Consider the following 24,033-nt stretch of genomic DNA (forward strand, 5'->3'; position numbering starts at 1 on the left):
AAGTCAAGTCAGAGTCAGGGAAGTGATGACGACAGTCCTCTGGAAGTGGAAACATGTTTTTGTCACAAACTTTAATATAGAAACGGCAATAAGTGACATTTTTTTGTACTACCTTTGCAGATAAAAGAACAGGAGATGTTGTGTTTAAAAAACTTCATAGAATTTTTCAGAGATTTAGACTGTATTTCTAAATGAGTTTGCAACAAAAAATGAATCTAAATACAGTTTCAATTATTTGATAAGGGTTTGTTAAATTCAAATTCAATAGTGCTGTATGAGTTCAGTTTTAGTTAAATTGATTTTCATGCACTCCAGAATAACAACAATAGGCCATTCTATATCCATATGTTCCTGACATCACCTATCTAGAGGGAGGTCTTTCATAGTGTTTAAATGTTTTTCAAGCAGATGGGGATCCAGACTAACGGGTTACAAAAAATGCAAAATACAAACAAATTTGAAAGCATTCCCTTAACTCTGCGCACTCCCCACTCTGCTCACTTCTTTGTGTTGGATACTCAATCTATGAAATTGCTCTCACAAATAAACAGGTGATCAAATGGTGGACTTTATCATCCTTTTTCTGAAAGGAAACTATATGTGAGTATACATTTTATTTTTTTAAGCTTTATGCATCAGGGATAGCAATATAATTTTCAATTACTATCCTATTCAATTACTATAAAGGATGATGTTCCTCAAGTTACCTATGTGGTCAAAGGGTTTAGTGTTGTTATTCTTTTTATTAAAATACAACAATTTGTTTTTGGTGGGGGAGGTGGCATGTTTTAGTCATCCCTAAAAGAAAGGAAAGAAAAGAAAGTAGGAACCTAAGATATAATCAGTGTTTTGCTTTTTGCATTCTGTTCACTTTGAACAGGAAGGTCAAACTATTTCAGTTACTCATATTACTGCTTCATTTTTTTTTATAACCCATCCATGTAAAACTGAAAAGAAAAGAGATCTAAACTAGAGGATCATCTGTATGATGACAGGATTTTATAGCATTCTCAATGTGGATTTAGAAAAGATATTTTCTGCTTAACAAACTTGTTAAACATCTGCAATATTGATACAAATAGAACATATTCTATGTTATATTTTGATTTTCAGAAGGTTTTTGATGATCTCATCAAAAATATTAACTCATATATTGCAGGCAGAATAAGGCAGAAATAAAAATGAGGGGACCTGGTTCAAGTATTCAATATACTCTAAAACCTTGACAAAGTTAGCCAATGGATTTCTTCAGAATAAACAGTGAAACTCAAACCAGAGGATACAAGGGAATTGTGTGTAAAACAAATGTGTGGCCCTATTTTACACATAGTGTTGTGGGTTTCTGGAACAAGTCACTCAGCTGTGCTGTTAAAGCTGATACAGTATATACAGTAGAGTATGAAGTTATGTACTCTGAAGTCATCACTGTTAATTGACATCAAATAAGCAATTATTTAATTCATTTCCTCCTTTACAATCTCAGATTCCAAACAAACCAAAGACTAAAGGAACACAATTATGCCACATGTGTAATGTTCAAAACACTTATTCAAGACTTCCACACCATATGAACAATCATAACTACACATCTAAACTAAACAACAACTACAATCTGCACATTAAAAATTAACAGATAGGGAGTTAGCTCGACTATTAACATTCCCATGTTATACAGTACTTTTTCTAGAAGGCCATGAAGCCTTTAACATTTGTGAAGTATAAACTGCTTAAGACATGATAAAAGCATAAAATCAAGAAATTACTGTGATCAGTTACTTACTGGCAACCAAATGAGATAGATGAATTGAATGGCTGAATGGCTTTCTTATGTTCTAATTTTAATTAACAAATTCTTTGCATTTATATAGTGATTTTCTTTCCAAAGGATCCCAAACTGTTTTACATATAGGAAAGTACCTGCTAGTACTGTATGTGCCTATAAGGAGACTCTTATAATAAAGTGTTACCATATTTCTTACCTTCCTTAGTAGTTTGTTAGCCAAAGCAGTCAGTAGGACAGTGATCTCATTGCTGCTGAGCCTGTTCAGGTGCTAGCAGGTGCCTGATCTTTAGAACCCTTATTTGTAGCATGCAGTCTGTACTGACACCATAATTGGTGAGCAAACTAAGAAAATAATTTCTTAGCAATGTGTATGTGTTATGCTCACTCAGCGTAATCCTTTCCTTTGTATTTGCATTACATATACTCGGTTTTTTATCAAGATTAAAAATGTTTCTTATGCTAAACCTGTTTTAAAATAAATAAGCTACTGTATAGTTTTGTTTACCCTTTGCTCAAAAACCATCTGCAGTTTTAAATAAAAACTATTAAACATTACAATGTTAAACAATAACCATCTTTTGAAAAAAATAAATGTTATGCTGCTACAAAGGGGAGGGAATGCTGCTTTTTGGGGAGGGAATCTGGAATTGTTTGTTTTTTTATTAACATATACCTATCCATTTGGGAATCATTGGCTGCTACAGTATGTTGTTTCTGCAACAACTTCTGCACGTCTTGGTAGAAAAATTATTCTTAACTAGCCTATCCATCCTTTAACACACTCCACACTTGATACATGTTTTGACACACTGCAGTCTCCACAGAATCCAACAGGAGAATACACCCCCATAGCTCACAAACATCCTACACATTCTAGGAGTCACTATTTACTGATAAGCTGAGTGGAACCCAAGCAAATGTACACTTTTGCTTTGTGAATCCTGGTGGTGCAGGTCTGCCACTCTTTGAACAATTCAGGAGCCCCCAAAATGAGAACTTTCATTGTTGCTATTGCTTTTCATGCACTCCAGCACACCAGCACAGACATCCACAAACATATTTCCATTACTGGCAATGTTTCTTCTGTCTTTAGGTTGATCTAAGGTTTGTTGTGTTGTCCTTGATTTTGATGTTAATCATCATCTTCTGTTAGGAATTAAATTAATGATCTCAGTCTAATGTTTAATTTTAAATCTATACTTTTGAATCCATTTATTTTCAGAAAACTTACTTTGAATTGCATTGCCTGAAGATGATGGACCTAAGTTTTTTGACAGAAGAAGAGCAAGAAATCTTGAGGGCTGTAATTGTTAAAGATGCCGCCCTAAAGGAAACGGAGTATAACAGAATTAGGTAATAAGTCCAGGTGGCTGGGCTCTTATGATATCATAACTTGCAATGATCCGTTACATAGAGCTGTGCCAGAGCATAGCAGTTTATCAAAAATTATGCTGTACTTAATATTTTGTACTATTGTTACAAAACCATACTGCTTTAGTGTGCAGTTTTCAAAGTTCTGAAAGGTAAAATATTTAAATTAGTTTTACATTCCTTAAAATACAGTTCTGTTAACATCTGAGGTGCTTTCATTTAAATTTAATGAATTTAGTGCTTGAATCCAAGTGATCAAAATCAAAATTAATCATCTGTATATGATTATCTGTTAATTAATAATCTCCTAAATATTAATTATTTTGTGTTCTGCTGAAATTGATTTATTTTTGCACAGACAGCTGGAAGCCAAGCTTCATGATGAAAAGCAATATAAACTTGTGACAGGAATATGGTTTGAGGAAGTCAAAGAGATGCGCTATCAGGATGGTCTCAATGGGACTGACCTTGTGCGATCATCACTGTGGAATAGTGGCATACAGGGTAAACTGCACACTTTAGTTTCCTATTCTATTACATTTCCTTTCCTGCGTTACTGTTCCACTTTTGCATGAATGGTATTGTTTTATCTGCCAACTGGTGGAACAATTGACTACATAGAAAATGATTGGATTACTGGAATTCTATAGTTAATATCTCTATTGTATATGTCATTGTTTTAACACTCTCAGAATAATAACCCAACTCAAATCAGGCCAAATGTGCTCTCAAACATTCAAACTGGGAATTACATAGTTTTCCTTCATTTTGACATAGATTTGGCAAAGTTAGCCTTGAAGTAAATATTTTTTTTTTTAGGGGAAGATCTTTTTCAGCTACACTACTGTTTCATTTCTGTGCATAGTATTGCATCTAAAAAGAGATTTATCTTATTTTGTGTTGCCAATCTATCTAAAATGTGAACAGAAATTCATCAGAATGTTTATATTAATTTATATTCAGAAGCATACAAAATAATAGCCATTTTAATCTAGTTTTGTGTTACATTCCTCAATTCAACTTCAATTTTACAATCTGTTTTGCCTGCTTAAAGCTAATACTAGTACAGTATGTACTGTAAGTTCAAAACATGAAAGTGTTCCATTTTACGCTCATATTCCTTTTGTACTACAGAGGACAAAATAAAGGACATTTATTTCTCAAATTTCTTGCCTGGATCTAATTAAAATTCATATTCTGTATATTCTGTATTTGTATATCTGTATATTCTGTATTTGTACTGTATATGCTGTATTTCTCTTCCATGACACAAGTTGAATGTTTTGATGTAAAGAAGCACAGGGTTACCATTCTTGAACAATTCTTAATATTAAATTAGTAAATTCTTGTATTTTTTATGTATTTGTTTTTTTAAGATTACTCTAGTGAAACCAGCAGTTCAACAGAAAGTGTATATTTGGTACCATATCTTGGCCCAAGAGATGATGAGGTTGCAGAAGCTAGTCAGGACTTTTCTTACAGGTAAATTAAGTTTAATTAAGTGTGCTCAGAGGATGTTCTTTGTTCATCTGTTGTATTTCTAAATAACATTTTAGACCATATGTATGTAAGGTCTATTTTTTCATATGATAATAGCTTCCACAACACCTTTTCCAGTTTAAGGAGGATAATCTAATTTCCAGGAAGCAGATACTTCTGAATTCTGATACACATTTGCATAACATAATTGATTCTGTTTGAAAAGTGTTCAAAAGGTTTTTGAAGTGAGATATGCAAAACAAACAGGAGCAATATGGTACACAAAATTTTTAAAAACATAGTGTTTTGTTGTTATGTCACATAGTCTGTAAGGATAACTGAGGGAACCAATGATAATAGTGATGAAAAAATGTGCAAAGACTACCTGTACTACCGGTACATGTTTGCAATTTCATGCACAGATAAAATTATAAAGAGGAATAATAATAAATTCCAAGAGGAATAATGCCTTTGTTGCTTATTTTACATTAAAATTTACAACATCTTCAAAAGCAGTGGAGTATACAGTACCAGTGTAACAAATTTGTTTTTGTTTCACAGGTGTGCTGAAGATATGAGGGAATATCAAAAGAACCTAAATGCCCCCAAATCCATCTTAAAACCACAACGTCAACCACCCTCAATCCCTTTTTCTTCTCCATCTTTACTATCCGAAGCAAGCAAGGTGAATGCGGTCTCTTTTTGTTCTGAAATGTTAATAGGAGCCCACATTACAATAAAGCACATTTGAATAAATATGCTCTTATGTGTGAATCTTGCATTCGAAACCCAAGCAATGGAAAACCAGCCTTCCAAAGCAATTGAATTTATCTGATTTGATTGTATGTTAAAAAATGTAATGATGCAAACTTGGTACTGAATACTTAGTGGTACTGAATAGGATTACATGCAGCACACAATGTGATTCTGGATAATTTTTTTTCTTACACCCCTTGAATTGGAGAAGACTTGAAGTACAAATAAATACACATCCCTGTTACTTAGAATTCTTCAGTCCCTAAGTTTTTCAAATGTATAGGGATAAATAGTTGTGGATATGTTTTTGTCAACAACAGCACCTACCCCTTCACGAGAGCTGAGTATGGAAAACAGTCCTCTCTAGAAAGAAAGATGTAATTATGTACATAAAGAGGGAACATACTCTATATTAACTTTTCAAAGGGCATTGTATCTTTTGCAGAACTGTTAAGTAAAATACTGTGAATATTTCAATACAAAAAGGTTAGTTTTATTTTTTTTCCTTTTTTGGATTTTGCAGGAAATGACTTCTTATGTGGGAACAGATTGGGAACAATCTTTCTCAAACACTGCAGTCTTAGGAACACCCATACAGACATACAAAGGTGACTCTCCTATTGTTGTCTATTCTGAAGTAGATTATTTTTCATTTAGTGAACATTGAGGTAATGTTGGCACAATGTAAAATATTTACAAATTGCTTGTAATATTTGAATTATCCCACTGAACATACATTGAGTCTTTTGATATCATACAGTACATGTAAATGATTATTTGCCTATTTCTTTTGGAATGAATAATGACATCGAACTCTAAAATATAACTAATTTATCTTATTTTGGTTTTGTTTTTCTTCCTGCTTTGATAAAATAAACATTCTGAATAACTTATCAATCTTCTTCTTTCACCAATTGTTTCAAAAATTGTTTCACTGTGAACTAGAATCACAAACAATGTCCTCAGCAGAATGACTCTCAGTATAATTAATTCAAACCACCTTTTGTTTTACAGAATGTACCACTTCATCAGTGAGTCCCACACACTATTCCAACACCATTCGACCTGAGAAAACTACTAACTATGAAGTCTCAGATAACAGTGTATTGAGAGAATTTGGGTCTTGCAGCTCCTCAGAAAATTTTGAGGAATCTTACATACCAACAGATGAGGAACACTCTCCAGCAGACCTCTCCATTCTGCCAGGCAGGGCAGAGGAAGCTAATACGAGTGAACAGGAATATCTACTAAAATGGCTTAACACTGAAGACCCTGTGAACCTTCCAAGACTGCAGAGGTGTATATCTCTCCAGCCGTTTAGGAACCCAGCCTGCAGAAACCTTAGAGAAGACATGATTAGGAAACTATATTTCCTGAGAGCTTCTGAAAGTCCATTACACCATGGTTTTAATTTCTCACCTGGACCTTCCCCAAGAGTTCTGCCACCTACACCTGCTCCCAGGTCCATTCCTCATGCAAAAACTGAGAACCCAGAGCCAGTACCAGATGACCATGACCCTTTAAATAAAACTGTTGTGGAACACCTATCTGAGGAGGAACCTCCAACAATTAAATATGGGACACATGCTAGAGCCCCATATCTTGCACAAACGTCTATCCTAGAACAAAAAGAAGAAGAGGACTACTCTGCAGAAACACAAGACTTCTTAAACAGCATAACAGAGGCCTTCAGAGAAAATGAGAATTTGAACAGGGACCCAATGACACCTTGGAAAACATGTTCCAGACAAGCAATGCTGAAAAGCAGTAAAGATGAAACAGACAGTGAAACCCAAAGAACGGAGAAAGCTGACACCAGTGAAGAATCTTCTGAGGATGACAGTACAGGCCAGAAAAATGAATTTGGTTTGTACAGTTTTTCTGCTGTGTACTTTTTTCTCAACTGGGCTGAGATGAAAATGACACAACATCATACAGAAAATATTTGTTTAATATTTGTTTATTTACCAGAAAGGGTGCTATACTCTCAACATGCTGGCAAAAGAGCAAAGAGAAATATAATTGTTCAGTTTGGTTGGGGTTTTTTGTGTGCCCTAGTGTCCTTTCCAGGGATTAAGTCCTGCCTTACATCCCATGCTTCCAAATTAGGATCCCTACTCGGGAATAAGCTCTTTTCTCATCTTGAATGGACAGATCATTTGTAAATCATTTCACTAAACATGTGATACATGTCAAATGAGATGTATTTCAGTACAGTAGGTTTACAGCTGCATTTCTTTTGAACTACAATAACATTTCTTGCCTAATTCCTGTTAAACAAAGTAGTGGTTATAAGAGATTGTGACACTGACACTGCTTAATCTGAATTAATAATTAGACTTAGTTATACTGTGAAAGCTATAACTGTTATGTCTTATATGACTGGGCAAGAAATGCTTGCACTGCATAATTTCTTCACTGAAAGCTTCAGTACACTTTCTGTATGCATGTATTTCAATTTACAAAAATATTAAATGTTCTTTGACATCATCTAGAATAGTTCCTTAGGTGTTTGTTACTTAAAATTCCCTCTCTTAAAATTTCTTAGCAACGATTTTGTGACACTTCAAGTGGCATCAAATTTATCAAATCTCTGATTCTGTTTTTGTTTGCTAAGATGAAAACTCATTTGCAAAACGATTTGCTTTACATTGAGTTTGCACAGTACTGCATGAAACTGTATTATATAATGTATAAAATGGATTAAACCTACTCTTCTTCCAGTTCATATTTAATTTTTTATAATCAGTTTTGTTTGTAAGAAAACATATTTGCCATGTAAACCTTTATTCAGATTTGGATATATTTTTTCATTTTAGACTCTCAGAAAAGTGCATCTCAAGTCATGGAAGCTTTGGCCAGAGCTCAAGCTACAAAAGTAAAATTCTGTTTCCCTGAGAAAAGTGAGTATGGTCACCATTTTAGATTGACTTTAATAGCCTTTTTAATAGCCTAGTATATGTAAAATCAAATTCACAATCCCACCTGCAGTTTGAGGGAAGTCAAATGCGTGAAGTAAGTGTTAAAGAGAGAACATTTGAGAAGTGTATATGATTATTGATTTTATTATTTTCTATTCCAGCCTAATTGCAGGCTAAATTGTAATATAGCTTATAATACGCTTTTAGAATATTGACCTGGCACTATATACGCAATGCATATGGATTCAGATATTGCAAATAGTCATTCATCTAAACATTTAACTGACTATTAATAATGTAAATGTGTTAATTGCATTGCAATTCTCAGTTATTTGCTATATTCTTCCCTTTCTCTGACAATACCACTCTATACACCAACATCTGTACCTTGTCTTGTCTAACTATAATGTTTACACCTTTTAAAAATTAAAGTTACTGCAAGCCAACAGTAATGATGATGGGAGTTTAGCTGACCTGCCACTAGGGGGTCGTAAAGGCCTTTGTTGTCTGTACATAAGTTCTCATGTGGTAAATTAGTTGATTAGTTAAAAAAGAAACTTTAAGCTTGTTCCAATACTTATGCTCACCTAAAATGGTGAAAGAAAAGGTGACATTCTGTACTTTGCCCTCATATTAATGTTTTCAGGTCAAATCCAGATTACTTGTGTATACAGCAAAAACAGCAATATGCACTTCACTAAACCCCAAAACCTACAGAGGGCATTTAATGCCTTAGAACTGTTCCCCTCCCTAAATCCCATTCTCGTGTAGTGTTAGTTATATAGTGTAACTAAAATTCAGGGGTTTTGAAAGCATGGCATGGAACCAATTGCATAAGTGGTGTCATAGGTTTACAAGACTAGAATATCAGAGATATGTCTAACATTGTGGACCTCCTTTCTAATAGTTTCACCAAACATTGTGCTGATATCAACAGCTGAGTAGATCCTCCTAGGTATCAGAAGATGGAAAAACATACATTCACTATCCAATTATTCAGTCCATTATCTGGTTTAGGAAGAATTACAAACACCTACATACATTTATATCTATATTGCATATATGTAAACAGTTCTTGCGGTGATAGTGATAAACTGTATGGAGGTCTTGTGGAGCTGAAATTCTGTAGATGCCTGCATCTGTTAGCATTGCTTTAGGGACCATCACTCAATAATGCTCAACCCTATCATAATCGATTGTTCAAGATAATTCCTCATGTTTGTTGATGAAAAATGAAAAAAAAAGCGAATTATTGGCTCTGACAAACATTAGGCAACATCTGCCCAGTTTTCCAGGGAGCATTCCCTTTTAACCAGTATAAACAGTTTAGAAATAGTATTTCAAAAATAGACGTTGTGGTTACCATCTTCTCTACTATAGTCTACTAACCATAAGGAAAACATTACACACTTTTATGCAAGCGCTTACCCAGTTACTAAAGATAAGCATGTTTTTGTACTAATTACACCGTACCTCACTCAGACACGTACAGTACACTACATTTAACAGTTATTTAATTATTTGATTAGTAAACTATGTGCAAGTACTTGCATTCTTGCATTCGATGGCAAGTTCTTGCCATCGTTTCAACCACATCTGGGGTAATCTACCACAATTAATTTCCTATAGCACTCTTCTGCTGAGTGGAGTTTTAAAAGCACAGTGGCTGGTCTCATATGCAGAGTTATACATTGTTGGATATGCATTTCTATATCACATCTAACAAGCTCTTCCAGAAGCTTAAAAGTAACGATAGTGCTCCCATATGTTTCAATTCATTTCAGTTAATGAAAACATTCATTTATGACAAATGATGAAAAAATCGTTCTCAAAGATTAAGACAAGAAAAGTGCAGAGAATTTTCTTTCCTCATTGTGTGCAGAGTACCAAAGATTGTACTTAGATATGTAGTTTAAGTACATTTGCAAATTAGAAAACTCTGTATTTGAAGAAAATGGATGGACACAGATTCTTCTTCACATCTGAAAAGGCTTGCAAGAGGCTGACTGTCTTCATTTTCTGCTCCCTGCACTCTGTTTTCTAAAAGGACTATTTTTATGTAATACAAAGCCTTCACAGTTACTGTCTCAGACCTGATGACCACTTAAGAAAGAAAAGGCTTGAAGAAGAAAATGAGGTGCTAAACACAGTGATGGGTGAAGACAGTAATGCTAAGTTCCCAGAAGAGTCACAACCACAGAGGGAGAGAAGTTTGCAATCACTGGTGTCCCCAGAAGCTCTGAAGAGGGGATGGCTATTGCCAGGCATCCAAGATGAGGGAGAAGGTGTCTGTGGAAGGGTGGAGTTTTGGTCTGCGGATGACCTACTAATCACCAATTATTGTGTTTAATGCTTTAATCCTAGGACACTTGTAGTTGCATCCATTTATACGACAGGGTAACTAATTGGAACAGCTGGGGTGAAAGAGTAACAGGGAAAGAGCTGTAAGAGGGCAGAAGGTGAAGACAAAGTGGAGATTTTTGTCTTCACCACATTCTGCAGAGAGCAATGGGGAGTGACTCATTGTCCTCAGTCACCTGACCAATTAGAGGAAAAAGATAGGTCAGGTGACAGTTAAAACCTGGAAATTGAATCTTTCATTTATCTGAGTCTTCCAGTCAACCTGTGCTGCCAAGGAAGAGAGCAGGGACTTCACGTCATACTGAGTTTTTTTTTAAAGCATGTGCTTTTGGGTTTTTGTGATTTTATTTTGGAAAAGGGTCTCAAAATGAGACTTGACTGTGATGTTGGTATACAGCTTAGCTGCCCAGCTACTTTTTAAGAGAGATAAGAAGAAATGTAGTTAGAGCTCCGATATAGCTTTTTTTAATGTAATCACATTGTCAGTAAAATAATGCTGTTTTTAGCTCATGGTGCCTTTTTACGTATGTATCTGTTTTCCCTGAAACTAGACTATTCAACAATCTTGTTATGGCAACCTGCCTCTGTGTTTGCCACACTTGAGATAACAAAATATTAAGATCACATCATGTGCTCTGTGCCTTACGCATTTGCTATGTGTTTGAGTAAAAATTACCACAGCAAGTCTGTTAAGAATGTGTGTAAATAGCCAGACGAAAAGAGATGGCTAAGAACAGAAACAGAAAAGAACAGAAAAAATAGATATAACCATAACTTTCTTGAAGACTGCCTGTATGTAAGAGAACGGGCCTCAACTTCAAAATCGGCAAATTAGTCCAGAAAAACTAGGAAATCAACTGTGAAGGACAGGTCATGTCCTGGAAGGAAGAGGTACACCACAGCAGCTCACAACCATTACATTTGTAGGATTCACCTGCCTGATCATTTTCAGGCTGTAGTGGCTACAGCATGAGGAATTCTATGAATAAATAACATTTACATCAATCAGTCCATTTGTATTTATTAAAATCGATTTCAATCCTTTAAACTTTTGGGGGCCATTTGACATATCTGAAGCAAGGAAAAATGAGTAGAGATATCTCTAGTGAGTATTACGCTGACTGTTACATTATTCAGATCTGTGGGGTGATGAAAGAGTGATGATATGAGGAGGAATCTCTTTTAAAATAAGTTATCTGATTCCACAGTTCTCCTGTCCCAAATTCCACACACTGAAATGCCTGTCGAATAATGTCATTGTTAAATTCTAGATAGGGCTTTTGATGATATCCAGTAATTTCTGTGGATTTGCAGCTGCTGTCGTGACAGACTGCTCAGTAAGAGCTCCGGAACACCCCACAGCAGTCAATTCAGATGCTGAGCTGGTCTATGCATCAGTACTGCAAGCATGCTGCAAGCATTGAGTTAATTCTAAAGGTCATTTAGCATTCATAACATAACTTCTCATTTTGACAGTGTGACAAAACTGTGTGTGTGCATATTAGCTATAATGTTGTTATATATATAAATTATTAAATTATTAATTAATAATTATCTTTAAATTTTTAATTATAGTTGAATGCTGATTTTCTTTTCTGCATCATTAGATGCCACATAGCATTATTGAATTACTAGTTTTAGGTAAGGCAGTTGGTATTGTCTACTGGCCAAAGCCTGTTTCTCTATTAATCACAATTATAGCAAAATTCACAGTTCCCCACACATTTTATTAATTAAATTTATTACATTTGCAGTTGAGGAGAGCATTTCTCTGGCTTTAAGAGAAATACAGCAAACAAACTTGAAATGGTGTCATTGTGACATAATTTTGTTTTTTCTGATGAATCCAGCCATTGATGTTTCTGCTTGTGATCAAAATGTTAGAAAAATAAAAGTTTTATCCTTCCTCAGAGGCTTCATTGCAATAGTATTATAGGTAATGCTCAGTATGTGAAAACCCACAGCGTCAGACATTTGGTGTCTGTGCTCTGCAGAGGAATCAATGGTGACCGAACACCTCTGAGTCAGAATTCCCCCTGAAAGGCTGAAGTTCATTTGAAGATGTGTTTTTCTACTGTCTTCAGGTAGTGATGCTAACTAAATAAAAGGAGTACAACAGGTATTCTCACCATCATTTTTATTTAAAGTTAGTTAAAAATTGTTTAATAAATGTTAACATTGCTAAGGACACAAACTGTCATGGATGACATGCATTTCATGTATTCTTTTGTCTTTGTGTCATTTTAGTTTACTACTCTCCAGTACTTTCTTACAACGATTCAAGACAAAAAGATGCAACAGACCAAAACACATTAAGATCCCCAAAGCCAGACTCAGAGGTAAGAAAAGCAAGTTATTTTTAAAAATTACAATTGTTATACTAAAATGTTAGAGGTTAGTGTCATAAGTTAGTAAAATGGCTGTCTTCCTTGTTAGTGCAGTAACTATTAAAACCTCTGTTTCTGCAAGTTTTGCATTTTGCAACACATCAGGAGAAATTGTATTTTTTTCACACTATCTTCAATTTTTTAAAAATGAAAAGCACTTTAAAACTTGAACATCGACAAAAATGATTATCATGAGACCATCTAAATTTCAATGCATGCGTATTATTGTCAAAAGGCAGAATCTATTTATAGATGAGTGAGAAGCTGCATCAGCATGTGTATCCTGCAAAGATACACGAAGAAGCCTTAGCGCCTGAAACGTTGTGTCACTTGTTTGAAGCAGGGAATTAACCTTTACTTGTTTGTCTGTTCATATCTGCCCATCTGAGTTTCATGTTTCCTGGCATGGTCAAAGTAAAACAATCAAATAGGGAAATGGTGATTAGTTGTATATAGGACACTAGGTGCAAGGTGCTTGATAGATCAGATGTAGTTCAAGTAGTATCAATGTACTGTTTAAGTGGAATTTAAATATACTGTATCAGGGACATCCTTCAGGTGCTGTGGTAGCTCAGATAGCAAGTCTGTCTAGCTGCTGACCAGAAGGTCCTGGGTTCAATCCCAGGCAGTGATGTAGCTTGTTCTAATTCCTTCCAGACAGCTCCCAAGTTCACTCAGCGAGCTTTCTAAGTGGGTGCTGGGGGTTAATCCTTCTGGGGCTAACAGGCTGGCTAGAGTATGATGCTGACCACATCATCTCCACCCCCAGTGTTGTGTGGTCAAAGTAAAATGGTGACCCTTGCCTCCAATTCCCCATGGGCCTTTATGTCCTGAAAAGGGACCTCTAGTACCTATCATGGAAATCCTTGAGTTCTTGTTATATGTGATGGGTTTAACCCATTATTCATCACTTTGCCTGATGTCTACAGTGAGATTATTTTGTGGGTGGCTCTTTGACCTTTAGGCTCCATCCATGAAACCATGAAAACCTATTTGTTTAAATATACAAGCATTCAAGAAAATGTGCATGGAAAAATTCTGTTTCAAAATTACAGACACGCATTAGTGGGTTTAATTTTTAATTGCAGGTTTATAGTTGGCATATTGAATTATATATATTTTAAATTGTAATCAAAGGGAGAAAAATAATACATTTTGGTCCCTGACATTGAGGTATACAGAATGTGTCTCTTAGCAATAAACACTGCTAAGTTAAATTTACACAAATTCTCTGAAACTGATTTTCGGTTTCCATTTTAAAAAAAGTGTAACTCACAAAACTGTGAATGTGAAAGTCAGCCATGTTTCCAAGGATGTCTAAAGTGTTTATATAAAGTGTGTGTATGTGTTCCCAGGTGTATGACAACAGGACTGGGAGTTCCAATAGTGTTGGTTCCACCAATTTTGAAGACCAAGCCTGCATTCAGTTTCACCTCGATTATTCTCCCAAGATCCAGGAGTTTCAGATTTATATTGCCCAGTGCAGAAACCTGGACAAGGTTAAAGTGCAAAGAGGAGACATTGACCCGTTAGTAGAGCTCTCTCACTTATAACTGTTCAGTATAGTCATTCTTTTTTTTTACTTTGGTAGTATTTATTAAATTGAACCGTGCCTACAATAGTGAAATTTAACAAGTGACACAGCTGATCTACTGACTATACGCAGGTTGTCAATTAAAACACATGTTCGATTTAGTATTATTTTAAATTCCAGTTTCATTAGTATTATCAATATATCTGATTTGACTTTTGCAGAATTCATGGCTGTATACCTTTGAGTGAACTCCTTTAAACATTGGTTCATAATATTAAACTGAAGATTTAAAGATTCACATACTGTATATACATCAAAAGAATTATATCACTATTTTTATGCATGTGTGGTATTAGATAAATAGAATATACTGATTTTTTATATTGACTCAAGGTTTTTGGACTGGCATCACATCCAGGACATACTATATCTTGAGCTCTTTCCTTGCTGGGATGCTCTCCAGCTCCCCTGTGACTCTGTATTGTATAAAGCAGTTAAAAAATGAATGGATGGACTGAATGTTTTGGAATCAGTTGGATTATTTGACAATTCAGTGACTGCTGCATAGGCTCTCAATGGCCAGAATAGTGAAAAGCTGATTGATGCACAGCTGCTGAGGTAATTTACCCATTTGAAAATCAAGCTTTGAAGAAATGGAAAATACAGCAAAGAACAAATTTGCCTGGTGTGTGGAGAGAACAATTTACTTTTGCTGTTTATACTGTATGTTGGAGACTATACTAAATCAGCATGCATTTGATTATAAATTACAAATTGCATACAAATAAGTGTAAGTGGTTGTGCATCAGCGAATGTTGTGCCTACACTCCAAGCCAATTGTTAAATCCAATGCTATGTCCAAGTGTGATGTACTAGACACGACTATCTAGGCCTTACAGAATGCAATGTTTTAAGGATTTTTTAATGTTTTGTAGGAGCCTGCAATACTTTTGTACTTGAATGTCACTTGCAGCCCTTTTTGTGGACCAATTCTGATCACAACATTCCAGCAGGATAACAAACACCCTCATGCTCCTAATGTACCAATGGTTTTCCAATGGTTGTACCAATGTTTAAGCTAATTTATGCTATCAAATTTAAAGATTTAATAACATGTTTAAATCATCCTTCCATCCATTTTCTAACAGCTTTATTCAATACAAGGGAGCCAGATATTATCCTACCTCACAATTATACAACACACAAGGCAGGATACACCCTGGATGGAATGCAAATCCATCAAAGTGCACACACAGAAACAGACACATACAACTGACCAGGTCCAATTTTCCCAGAAGCCAACAAACCAACCAGTATGTTTCTTGAACAGTGGGATGAAACCAGAGCACCTTGAAAAAACCCATGCAAACATGGGGAGAACATACAATCTCCACACAGAGCAAATTGAACCCAGGACTCCAGTGCAGCAAGGCAGCAAAGCTAAACAATGCAACACCATGCCACTCATGTTTATATATCATTCTATGTAAAAATAAATTATGCTGTACGTAGTCATATAGGCATTTATAGGATTATACAATAAGTTCTCCATAGTAACACAAGCTAATTAACTCACTGCATGAAGGCAGGAACTAGGATTAAAATTACCAAACATTTTCTTCATCCATTTTAAGATTCCATAAAGTGAGAAGCCAAATGTTTTTGTATAGCACATTTTTTTATTTTTTAGGTATATCAAAACATATTTGCTCCCAGACAACAGCAGGACAACAAAAAGGAAGACCACAGTCAAAAAGCAAACAGCCAACCCCATGTTCAATGAGATTCTGAAGGTAATTTTATTACCTGTTTACAGATGCACTTTTGTGTTTGTTGCAGATGTTTAATATGTATATATGTCTATACTGAGCATCAAAAAGAGTATGAAAAGTAACGTCAAGGTTTTTATTCATTATTCATTTATCACTATGCTTTATTCATGTATGTTTTTATAAAATGTTCAACTGCATAAATGGGGTATTGATTAAATGCTTTAGCATAGTTTATATTAATTAATAATGCATGGCTACGCACTATAGTGACTTTAATAACTGTTGCTTAAGCACAGTGCATACTGTAGCGCTGACTTGTACAACACGCCCTCTGTAGAGTAATCCTCTCAATGTTAATCTCTATAGTTAATTTCTAGTGTCATATCTGTTCAATTAAAAAGTCAGTACACCTGCTACAAACATATTGTTATTTTTCTGATAATACCCTTTTCATTTTGTTGCAGTTATGCATGTTTGATTCTGATGCTCAGTAAATACAAATGCATACCATATGTATGTGTATGTTTCTTTGTTATTCACAGAGAAAAGTTATAATTGTCATTATTAAATTAAGTCCAGAAAATATGAGGATCACATTTATTCAGACCCCTGAAGTAGCATAGATTATTAAAAAATGGCTGAAGGCATTTTGTGACCATTTCCCCCAGTCATGATTGCTCTAAGTCCTTCAAACCCTTTGGTTTCCATTTTGTAAACTGAGTTCAGACTAAAACTCTTCAAATTTCATTGAGGTTTGGAAATTGTGATGGCCGGTTGAAAACATTTATTTTGTGTGCACCTAACCCCTTTTTTGTTTATTAAGATCTTTCAATCATTGTCATGCTAGAATATCCGTTTGCTGCATTTTAAAGGGAAGTAGGGCTTTGTCCAAAATGTCCTGGTACGTGTTGTAGTTTATGATATCCCATGTCTTAACAAGGGATCCAGGTCCAGCAGGGGCAAAACAACCCCAAACATAATATACTCCATGCCGTGTTTCATGGCGGGCAGGAGTGTTTTCTCAACATGAGCATCACTTTTTTATATTATACATTATGCTGGTAAGCTGTCCAAACATAACCACGATGATGCATTCTGCTACTGAATGATTGTTGTGTATTACCGCACTTTTATGGAAACAGGAAGGCTTTGAAGGCCTCTGAATAGTTCTAGAGGTTTCTATTTCAGTTCCAAAGAGCAGAATGTCATTGTATATTTGATTTTGAATAAATGTGACCCTTGTGTCCTCACCTTTTCTGGAATTCAGTCAGTTATGACCAATATGAATGTGCCCTGTGCAATGTAATTATCATTACAGTATAACATGTTTTTTAAGCAAGACACGTGAAACAATCTCGCTTTGTTATTTAATGTTTTTGTTCCTATTTCATATTTCGTTGGTGGTTTGAATAAACATGAAGGACACTGTGTAAGTGTTACACAGTTTTTTTTATCCAAAGGTTTTTTTAGATTAATCTTGAAAACTCAATTAAGTTTAACAGCTCAAGGCACAACATTCTGCATCATGACTGTAAATGATGCATCATTTACAGCTACAGTATTGTATTACCATTATTCCTATTTTTGCATGCGGAAACACGGGTAAATTCCACCATTTATGTTATTTAGTCATACTGTATATGAGGATTACAGAAATGAAAATACACACTTGTTTCTAAATTTGGATTCAAGTCCTGTTGAGCACCTGCAGCATAACTGCCTCAGAAAATACAGATATCCAGTTTGATGTATTATTATTCAGTGATATATCTTATACATAATATGTATGCATCCTTTTAGACAGTTCTGCTTTCCAGGGTAGTGAAATAATCAGAATTAATTAATATTTTTTAATTGTATTTCATGATTCTTTATGACTTCTGCTTACTCTAAAAACTAACATAACGCAGGAAGTGGGCCTTCGTAAAATATATACCACATCCTGCTTATCACTGATCAGGGAGAGAAGAGATGGCATTAAGCCACAGTGGGGTGTGGGGATGAACTCCAACTCTGGGATAGGTGAAAGGCCTTATATATTCCCAACTTTGTTAGTATATCTCTAGATCTAGCTTTTGGAATTCCCAACGACAAGATTTTGTCTAAATAGATTAGCGAGAAATCTAGACTAGTATCTTACGCTGCTGGCACTAGTGTCTCAAAGAAAGAAGCAACCAAGCTTTTAAATTATTTCAGGTCACTTTAAAAGCTTCCTGGTGACTCATGCCAGATCTAGCAGAAAACATCTACAGCCTTAATAGAAGAGGTTTTGTGTCTTCATGGACATGGTTCTGAGATTCCTCACATCTCAAATACCAGACACCCATAGACTGTGCCCTGTTCTTTTCAAACTCATCAGCTTCGTATACACTTATCATGCTTTATTTTCATATCAGTGATTTGTAATGTTTTTTCTTCACAGTATAAAATTGAAAAGAACAGCTTGGTGAGCCACATACTGTCCCTTTCAGTCTGGGATTATAATATGCTGGGGAAGAACCAATGTCTCGGGGAACTGGCTGTGGCTCTGAACACCTGGAATTGGAATGACAGAGAACAGATGTGGTATCCTCTGAAATCATGTGTAAGACATCGCATTGAAAGCACTACATGCTGAAAGGAGGAACTTCATTCCTTCCTGCCTTTGTGTTAGTTAGAGCATGATAAATATTTGTGTTACCTTCACACGACAATTAATTGAAATCTTTTTATTCAACAAAAGCTTCAAACATAAATCAGATTTTCTCAGTAATATAAAGCTGCAATTAATCATATAAAAATTTGAATAGATTACTGATAACTGAATAGATTACTGTGCAACATTCCTAACATATGTCAGGGAGATAAGGTGACATTTTTCAGTATGTTTTTCATCTAAGTTTGAATTCAGTATCTTTATATCATGTTTTATTGCCATTACTGTATTTCTTTTCAGATTACGTCAGACAGTGGTTCAGGTCTGCTGGCTTCAACATCAGCACTTAATATATAGGATAAATCAAGAATTAACCAGCTGCAAATTGCAAGAGAGGAAATTGCTGAAAAAGTGTACAGACCTACATGCACAATTATGGAGAAAACTGAACCAGATGGAAATTGCTATGAAAATTGCTATTGCAAGTGGAAGAAATATTTTTTAGAACATTTTTAATTAAATGGCATGAGATTATAATTAAAAGAACAATCCTTTCTGTTTGCAGTATGTACAGTAGATACAGTTCTAATGTATATATAACAAAGACATTGTATTCAGTTATGTCTTAAACTTGAGTTATGATGTGATTGTAAATAGCTTAAAAGTAATGATGTTGGTTTTTTGAAAAAACACTGGTCTGGATTAGTCCCAGTTTCCCATGAAACCTTTGCACTTAATAAAATATTATTCCAAACCCATATGAAGGAAATTAGACAATGTATAGAGATTAAGATTCTTATATTCTTAATGTCTTTTAAAATCCATTATGTTGCTGTTTGATTAGTCTTGTTGAAAACAAGATTTACCCCTAGTGACATAACAATAAAAAGTCAAGTACATGTGGTAAATTGTATTTTTATTTTTAAAATTATCTTGAAAACATATAAATTACATCTTTTCTGAAATTCTACAAGAATTGCCATGGATACAATAAATTAATAATTTATATTTTATTTACAGATGTTATTTACACCAATAATACAAAGTACGGCTTCTACAGAACATTTTTTAGTCATTCGTAATTCTTTGTATTTTGTTCTTCCCTAGGCTTTCAAAATGGGAAACAACACAGAATGTGGTTAGCACTAAAGGGTAAAGCTCATGGAAATTACTGATTATTAAGGTTACTCTCTGAGTAACTAGTTACGGTGTTTACAAAGGTTTTGTGAAATTACAACAAATGCCTCCAACATTGAGTAATAAGCCCTCTACAAGAAAAGCCATTAGTCACTCAAAACACCCAGTCTACCATGGATCATGCTCAAAAATCACTCAGCAAAGGTCAAGTTTTACACAAAAACAGAATGTATAGATTTTCACCACTTAGACAAATGTTTCTAAGAAAGACAATAATGGCCATGCTCTGCAACCTTAAAAAAACCCACAGAGGTCGCATATACACTTCCGTTGCAAACATTTCTTTCATTTCAGTGAAACCAACCACAAAATGATCAACTTGTAACTAAATGCTGGATAACACACAAATTCTTCCAAAGCAACATTTAGCATGCATGAAACAAAATAACATTATAATATTATAAAGAGTGTACAAAATCTTTCTAAAAGTGTCTACTGTTACAGTATTCCAAATCAAGAAATGCAATTTTCAATTTTGCTTATTTTTTCCTCCTGTTAAATTTGCATAACATTTGGCATTAAAAAAGTTTTTGGTGTATTTTTACCTATTTTGCTTACTCTTGAGTTTGCATTATGAAACAAATGAAAACTTGAATCAAATTTCAGACCATTGATTCTATGATTTTTTTCCATTCATTGAAATGAATATGATGATGAGAATTTGATCAAGCATGGGTAGAAAATGTCCGTGTCTGTCAGCCTCCACGAGGCTCCAGAGATTTAATCTCCTTTGTGATTTAGATTTCGGTCACAGACTTCATAATACTTGTCCCTCTTTGGCTTACAGCATAAATGTTCTTAAATTTGCCTTGAATTGCACAGAGTATGGTTTTTCTAAATGTGCAGGAGAGGAAGAAGTAAATAATGGGATCCAAACAGCTGTTGAGAGCAGAGAGGCAGAGGACAAGTTCGTTAAGAATGTGCAAGGTCTGCTTTGAGCTGAGTTCCTGGATGATGTTCATCTGGGAAAGCACATAGGGCACCCTTACAACATGATATGGCATGAAACATAGGGTGAAGATGACGGGGACAAGGAATGTTTTTATAATGGCGCTGGTTTTCCGACTCTTGGCCTTTTGTGGAGCGTTGCCGAGGAACATTTTCTTAAGCTTCATGGCTATCTTCCCATAGAAGCCAAGGAAAATTAAAGACAGAAAGTAAAAAAAGCCCACTACGATGAGGTTGATTATGCCCCCTACCAGGCTCTTTTTGTGGAAGTGGAAGCACACGTCATCACAAGGCTGGGTTCCCTTGTTTTCAAAGAAGAACGGGAGCATGCCACAAACAAGGATGATCCACATGGCTTGTGTGGTTCTCTGGCTCCATTCAACTTTTTGGATTTTGTAGACCCAAACAGGCTTGATGATCTTCAAGTAGCGGTCCAAGCTGATCAGACTTAGAAACAGGATGCTGGCGTACATGTTGATGTAGAAGAAAACGCCGACAGTTTTGCACAAGAGATAGGGTCCATGTCTATTATGGTAGTAAATCCTACAGGGCAGACAGAGAACGAGAAGGAAGTCTGCTATGGCCAAATTCTTCATGTAGACAGAAATGGAAGAATTGGTCTTTTTGCTGAAGAAAAATACACAGAGAGCAACTGTGTTACTGAGAAGTCCAATGATAAAGATAACAGAGTAGCTTGCAGGTAGCACCAGGGATAGAAATTGATCCTGGATTTCACAAGTAGTGTTGGTATATACAATGCTGGAATTGTCCACACTGGAATTTGGGGAAGACATTCGTTCACTCACACTGGAACTTGTAGAGCTTGGTTCATTGGAACTGACCAGGACAGAATCATTGGAAGACTTCAGCATATTTGTCTCTAATCAAAAGCAAACAAAAAAGCACATTAAATATCACAAATGAGCGTTTACTTTTAAAATGCAATTTACATTGCCATTTTTAAATCAATTCAAAATATAAACGTATATTATATCCAATGTTGATAACAAAATGTAAAAAAATAGTTAACACAATTAATCTGAAATTAACAATACAGATTCACAATGCTAGAAGCTTTTATTTAAATATATTTTTTATTTATTTTATTTTTTATTTATGTGCTAGAAACTTTTGGCTTCATATATTTGCTGTGTCCCATAAACTATGCATTAATAATTCATGCTTACCGTATCCTTTTCTCACTCAGTATGTTCAGTATAGTAACTTAGAAACTGAAAATAATTAAATTCAGCATTAAGCACTTATTCAAGTATTGAAATTATGTATGCCTAAATCTGTTTTTGTAAGGTTCAGTTATGTAAAGACCTACATCTCTACAACCACATCTTACACAGCCTGAAAAAATGACTTACCTCTGCAGCCTGCTTTTCTCTGTGTTTAATGATGTGAGAGGTAGGTGCACTCTCCTTATCACGGAAATTCCTCTCTGACGTACTGTATTGTCACCTTCACCACGTGATTATCTCATACTTCCATCAAAATGCAACCACCACAAACCTCAGCTTCAGCAATAGTTTAGTTTAGAGGGGAATATCCGATCAGTTTATTACGTAGTCTCCATGATATATTTTATTGTCTGCTGTGACGACAAATGTCTGGAATCACCACTAACACAATGTTTAGACATCACTGGGATTCCAAACTAATATTTGTAAGATGTTGTATATTAGTGATGCCTGATCAGTGGCTATGTTTAGCTTGATAAAGTAAAAATATATATATTTTCATATAGTTTGTGCAAAATACATGTAGTTATGAACATTAAGAGAAGTACGTACAGTATATCTCATCCCATTAAAATTCAAAAACTACCTTCACATTAATAGTAACTAATCCTTAATCTTAAGAAACACATCTACAGTATATTTTAAAATAACACTGTATATTTCATTCAGCAAAAATCAGCTGTGATAAACACAAAAAATGTTTAAATGCTGCTGAAATATAGTCCACAGTGGTTAGAATTACTATGGCCCTGGGTTCAATTCCTGGAGTAATATCTGTGTGTAGTTTGTATGTGCTCTCTGTGTTTAACGTGGGTATCCTGAGTGGATATATTATATATATTAACATATTTGGTATGTTAATTGTCTTCTGGTAAAATTGGCCCTGGTGTTTGTGTCTTTGCCTTTGTGTGCTCTGCAATGGACTAGCATCCCATTCAATGTGTCAACCTTCTTTGCAACTGTTTTATGCTAGTGTTGATCCACCCTGACACCCTTTGTTGGATAAAGCGCTTAGAAAATGGATCAATTAAAAACACAGTCTTTTTTACAGTTTACCAATTATACTACTACACCTATTGTGATTAACTGAAAATGTCACGACTGGTAGAACTTCAGGGAATACTGGCAGGGCAGTTTTTACTTATATAAGAGTAAATGGTAACACAATGCATTTAGAGAGACTTAAAATATTTAATATTTTATTAATTATAAATATAATTAAATATGAATATAAATAAATATTTATATTTAATTATAAATATTTAATGGTAATATATTACCATTTTGATTGTTAGATTTAAAACAGAGGCAGACAAAGCATTTGAACTGGACATTATAAGCTGTGTTCAACATAGCAATAAGAATCAGATGTAACGTAAACAACTGTCTTAAAAACTGATAAAACATACAGTATATGGGATGAAATTCATAATCGAGGCTCGGTAAACTGCAGAACAAACATACACAGTCGTATTGGCTTATTTTTATCTGTTGTCTTCACAGACAGCATATCATCATCATCATCATCACTGAAAATGTTCCTAGTGTTATTTTGCGATCGCTTCCCTTAGTATTAATTATTCTTTTAGCCCATATATAATTTCTTTTAATGTGGTAAGTTTTAAAACTTACATTGTTTTTA

General features: G+C 34.8%; 2 protein-coding genes across 5 annotated transcripts; one reads left to right on the forward strand and one right to left on the reverse strand.

The window, feature by feature from the left end:
- The first annotated feature begins 383 nt into the window (after positions 1-383).
- On the forward strand, positions 384-19,907 carry LOC148653703 (synaptotagmin-like protein 2). Of its 3 annotated transcripts, XM_088648986.1 has the most exons (13): positions 386-600; positions 3,006-3,136; positions 3,513-3,658; positions 4,531-4,636; positions 5,195-5,318; positions 5,913-5,997; positions 6,404-7,255; positions 8,209-8,292; positions 12,919-13,010; positions 14,414-14,586; positions 16,283-16,385; positions 18,787-18,948; positions 19,300-19,907. In XM_088648986.1, the coding sequence occupies exons 2-13, from the start codon at positions 3,036-3,038 to the stop codon at positions 19,354-19,356; spliced, it is 2,085 nt and encodes a 694-aa protein (XP_088505112.1). In that variant the 5' UTR covers positions 386-600; positions 3,006-3,035; the 3' UTR covers positions 19,357-19,907. The 3 variants fall into 3 exon arrangements, with proteins under 3 accessions (XP_088505114.1, XP_088505112.1, XP_088505113.1); XM_088648987.1 differs by lacking the exon at positions 386-600 and having other exon boundaries at positions 2,470-3,136; XM_088648988.1 differs by lacking the exons at positions 14,414-14,586; positions 19,300-19,907 and having other exon boundaries at positions 384-600; positions 18,787-18,806.
- gpr34l (G protein-coupled receptor 34 like) lies at positions 19,899-22,945 on the reverse strand. 2 transcript variants are annotated; one of them, XM_088648989.1, is made up of 2 exons: positions 22,518-22,945; positions 19,899-22,024 (listed from the first exon to the last, which is right to left on the reverse strand). In XM_088648989.1, exon 2 carries the CDS (start codon positions 22,014-22,016, stop codon positions 20,934-20,936), a length of 1,083 nt encoding a protein of 360 aa, XP_088505115.1. In that variant the 5' UTR covers positions 22,017-22,024; positions 22,518-22,945; the 3' UTR covers positions 19,899-20,933. The 2 variants fall into 2 exon arrangements, with proteins under 2 accessions (XP_088505115.1, XP_088505116.1); XM_088648990.1 differs by lacking the exon at positions 22,518-22,945 and adding an exon at positions 22,332-22,475.
- Between the last annotated feature and the right edge of the window lie 1,088 nt (positions 22,946-24,033).

This window comes from Lepisosteus platostomus, chromosome 10 (assembly GCF_059453375.1).
Source record: "Lepisosteus platostomus isolate fLepPlt1 chromosome 10, fLepPlt1.hap1, whole genome shotgun sequence".
Classification (NCBI taxonomy): domain Eukaryota; kingdom Metazoa; phylum Chordata; class Actinopteri; order Semionotiformes; family Lepisosteidae; genus Lepisosteus; species Lepisosteus platostomus.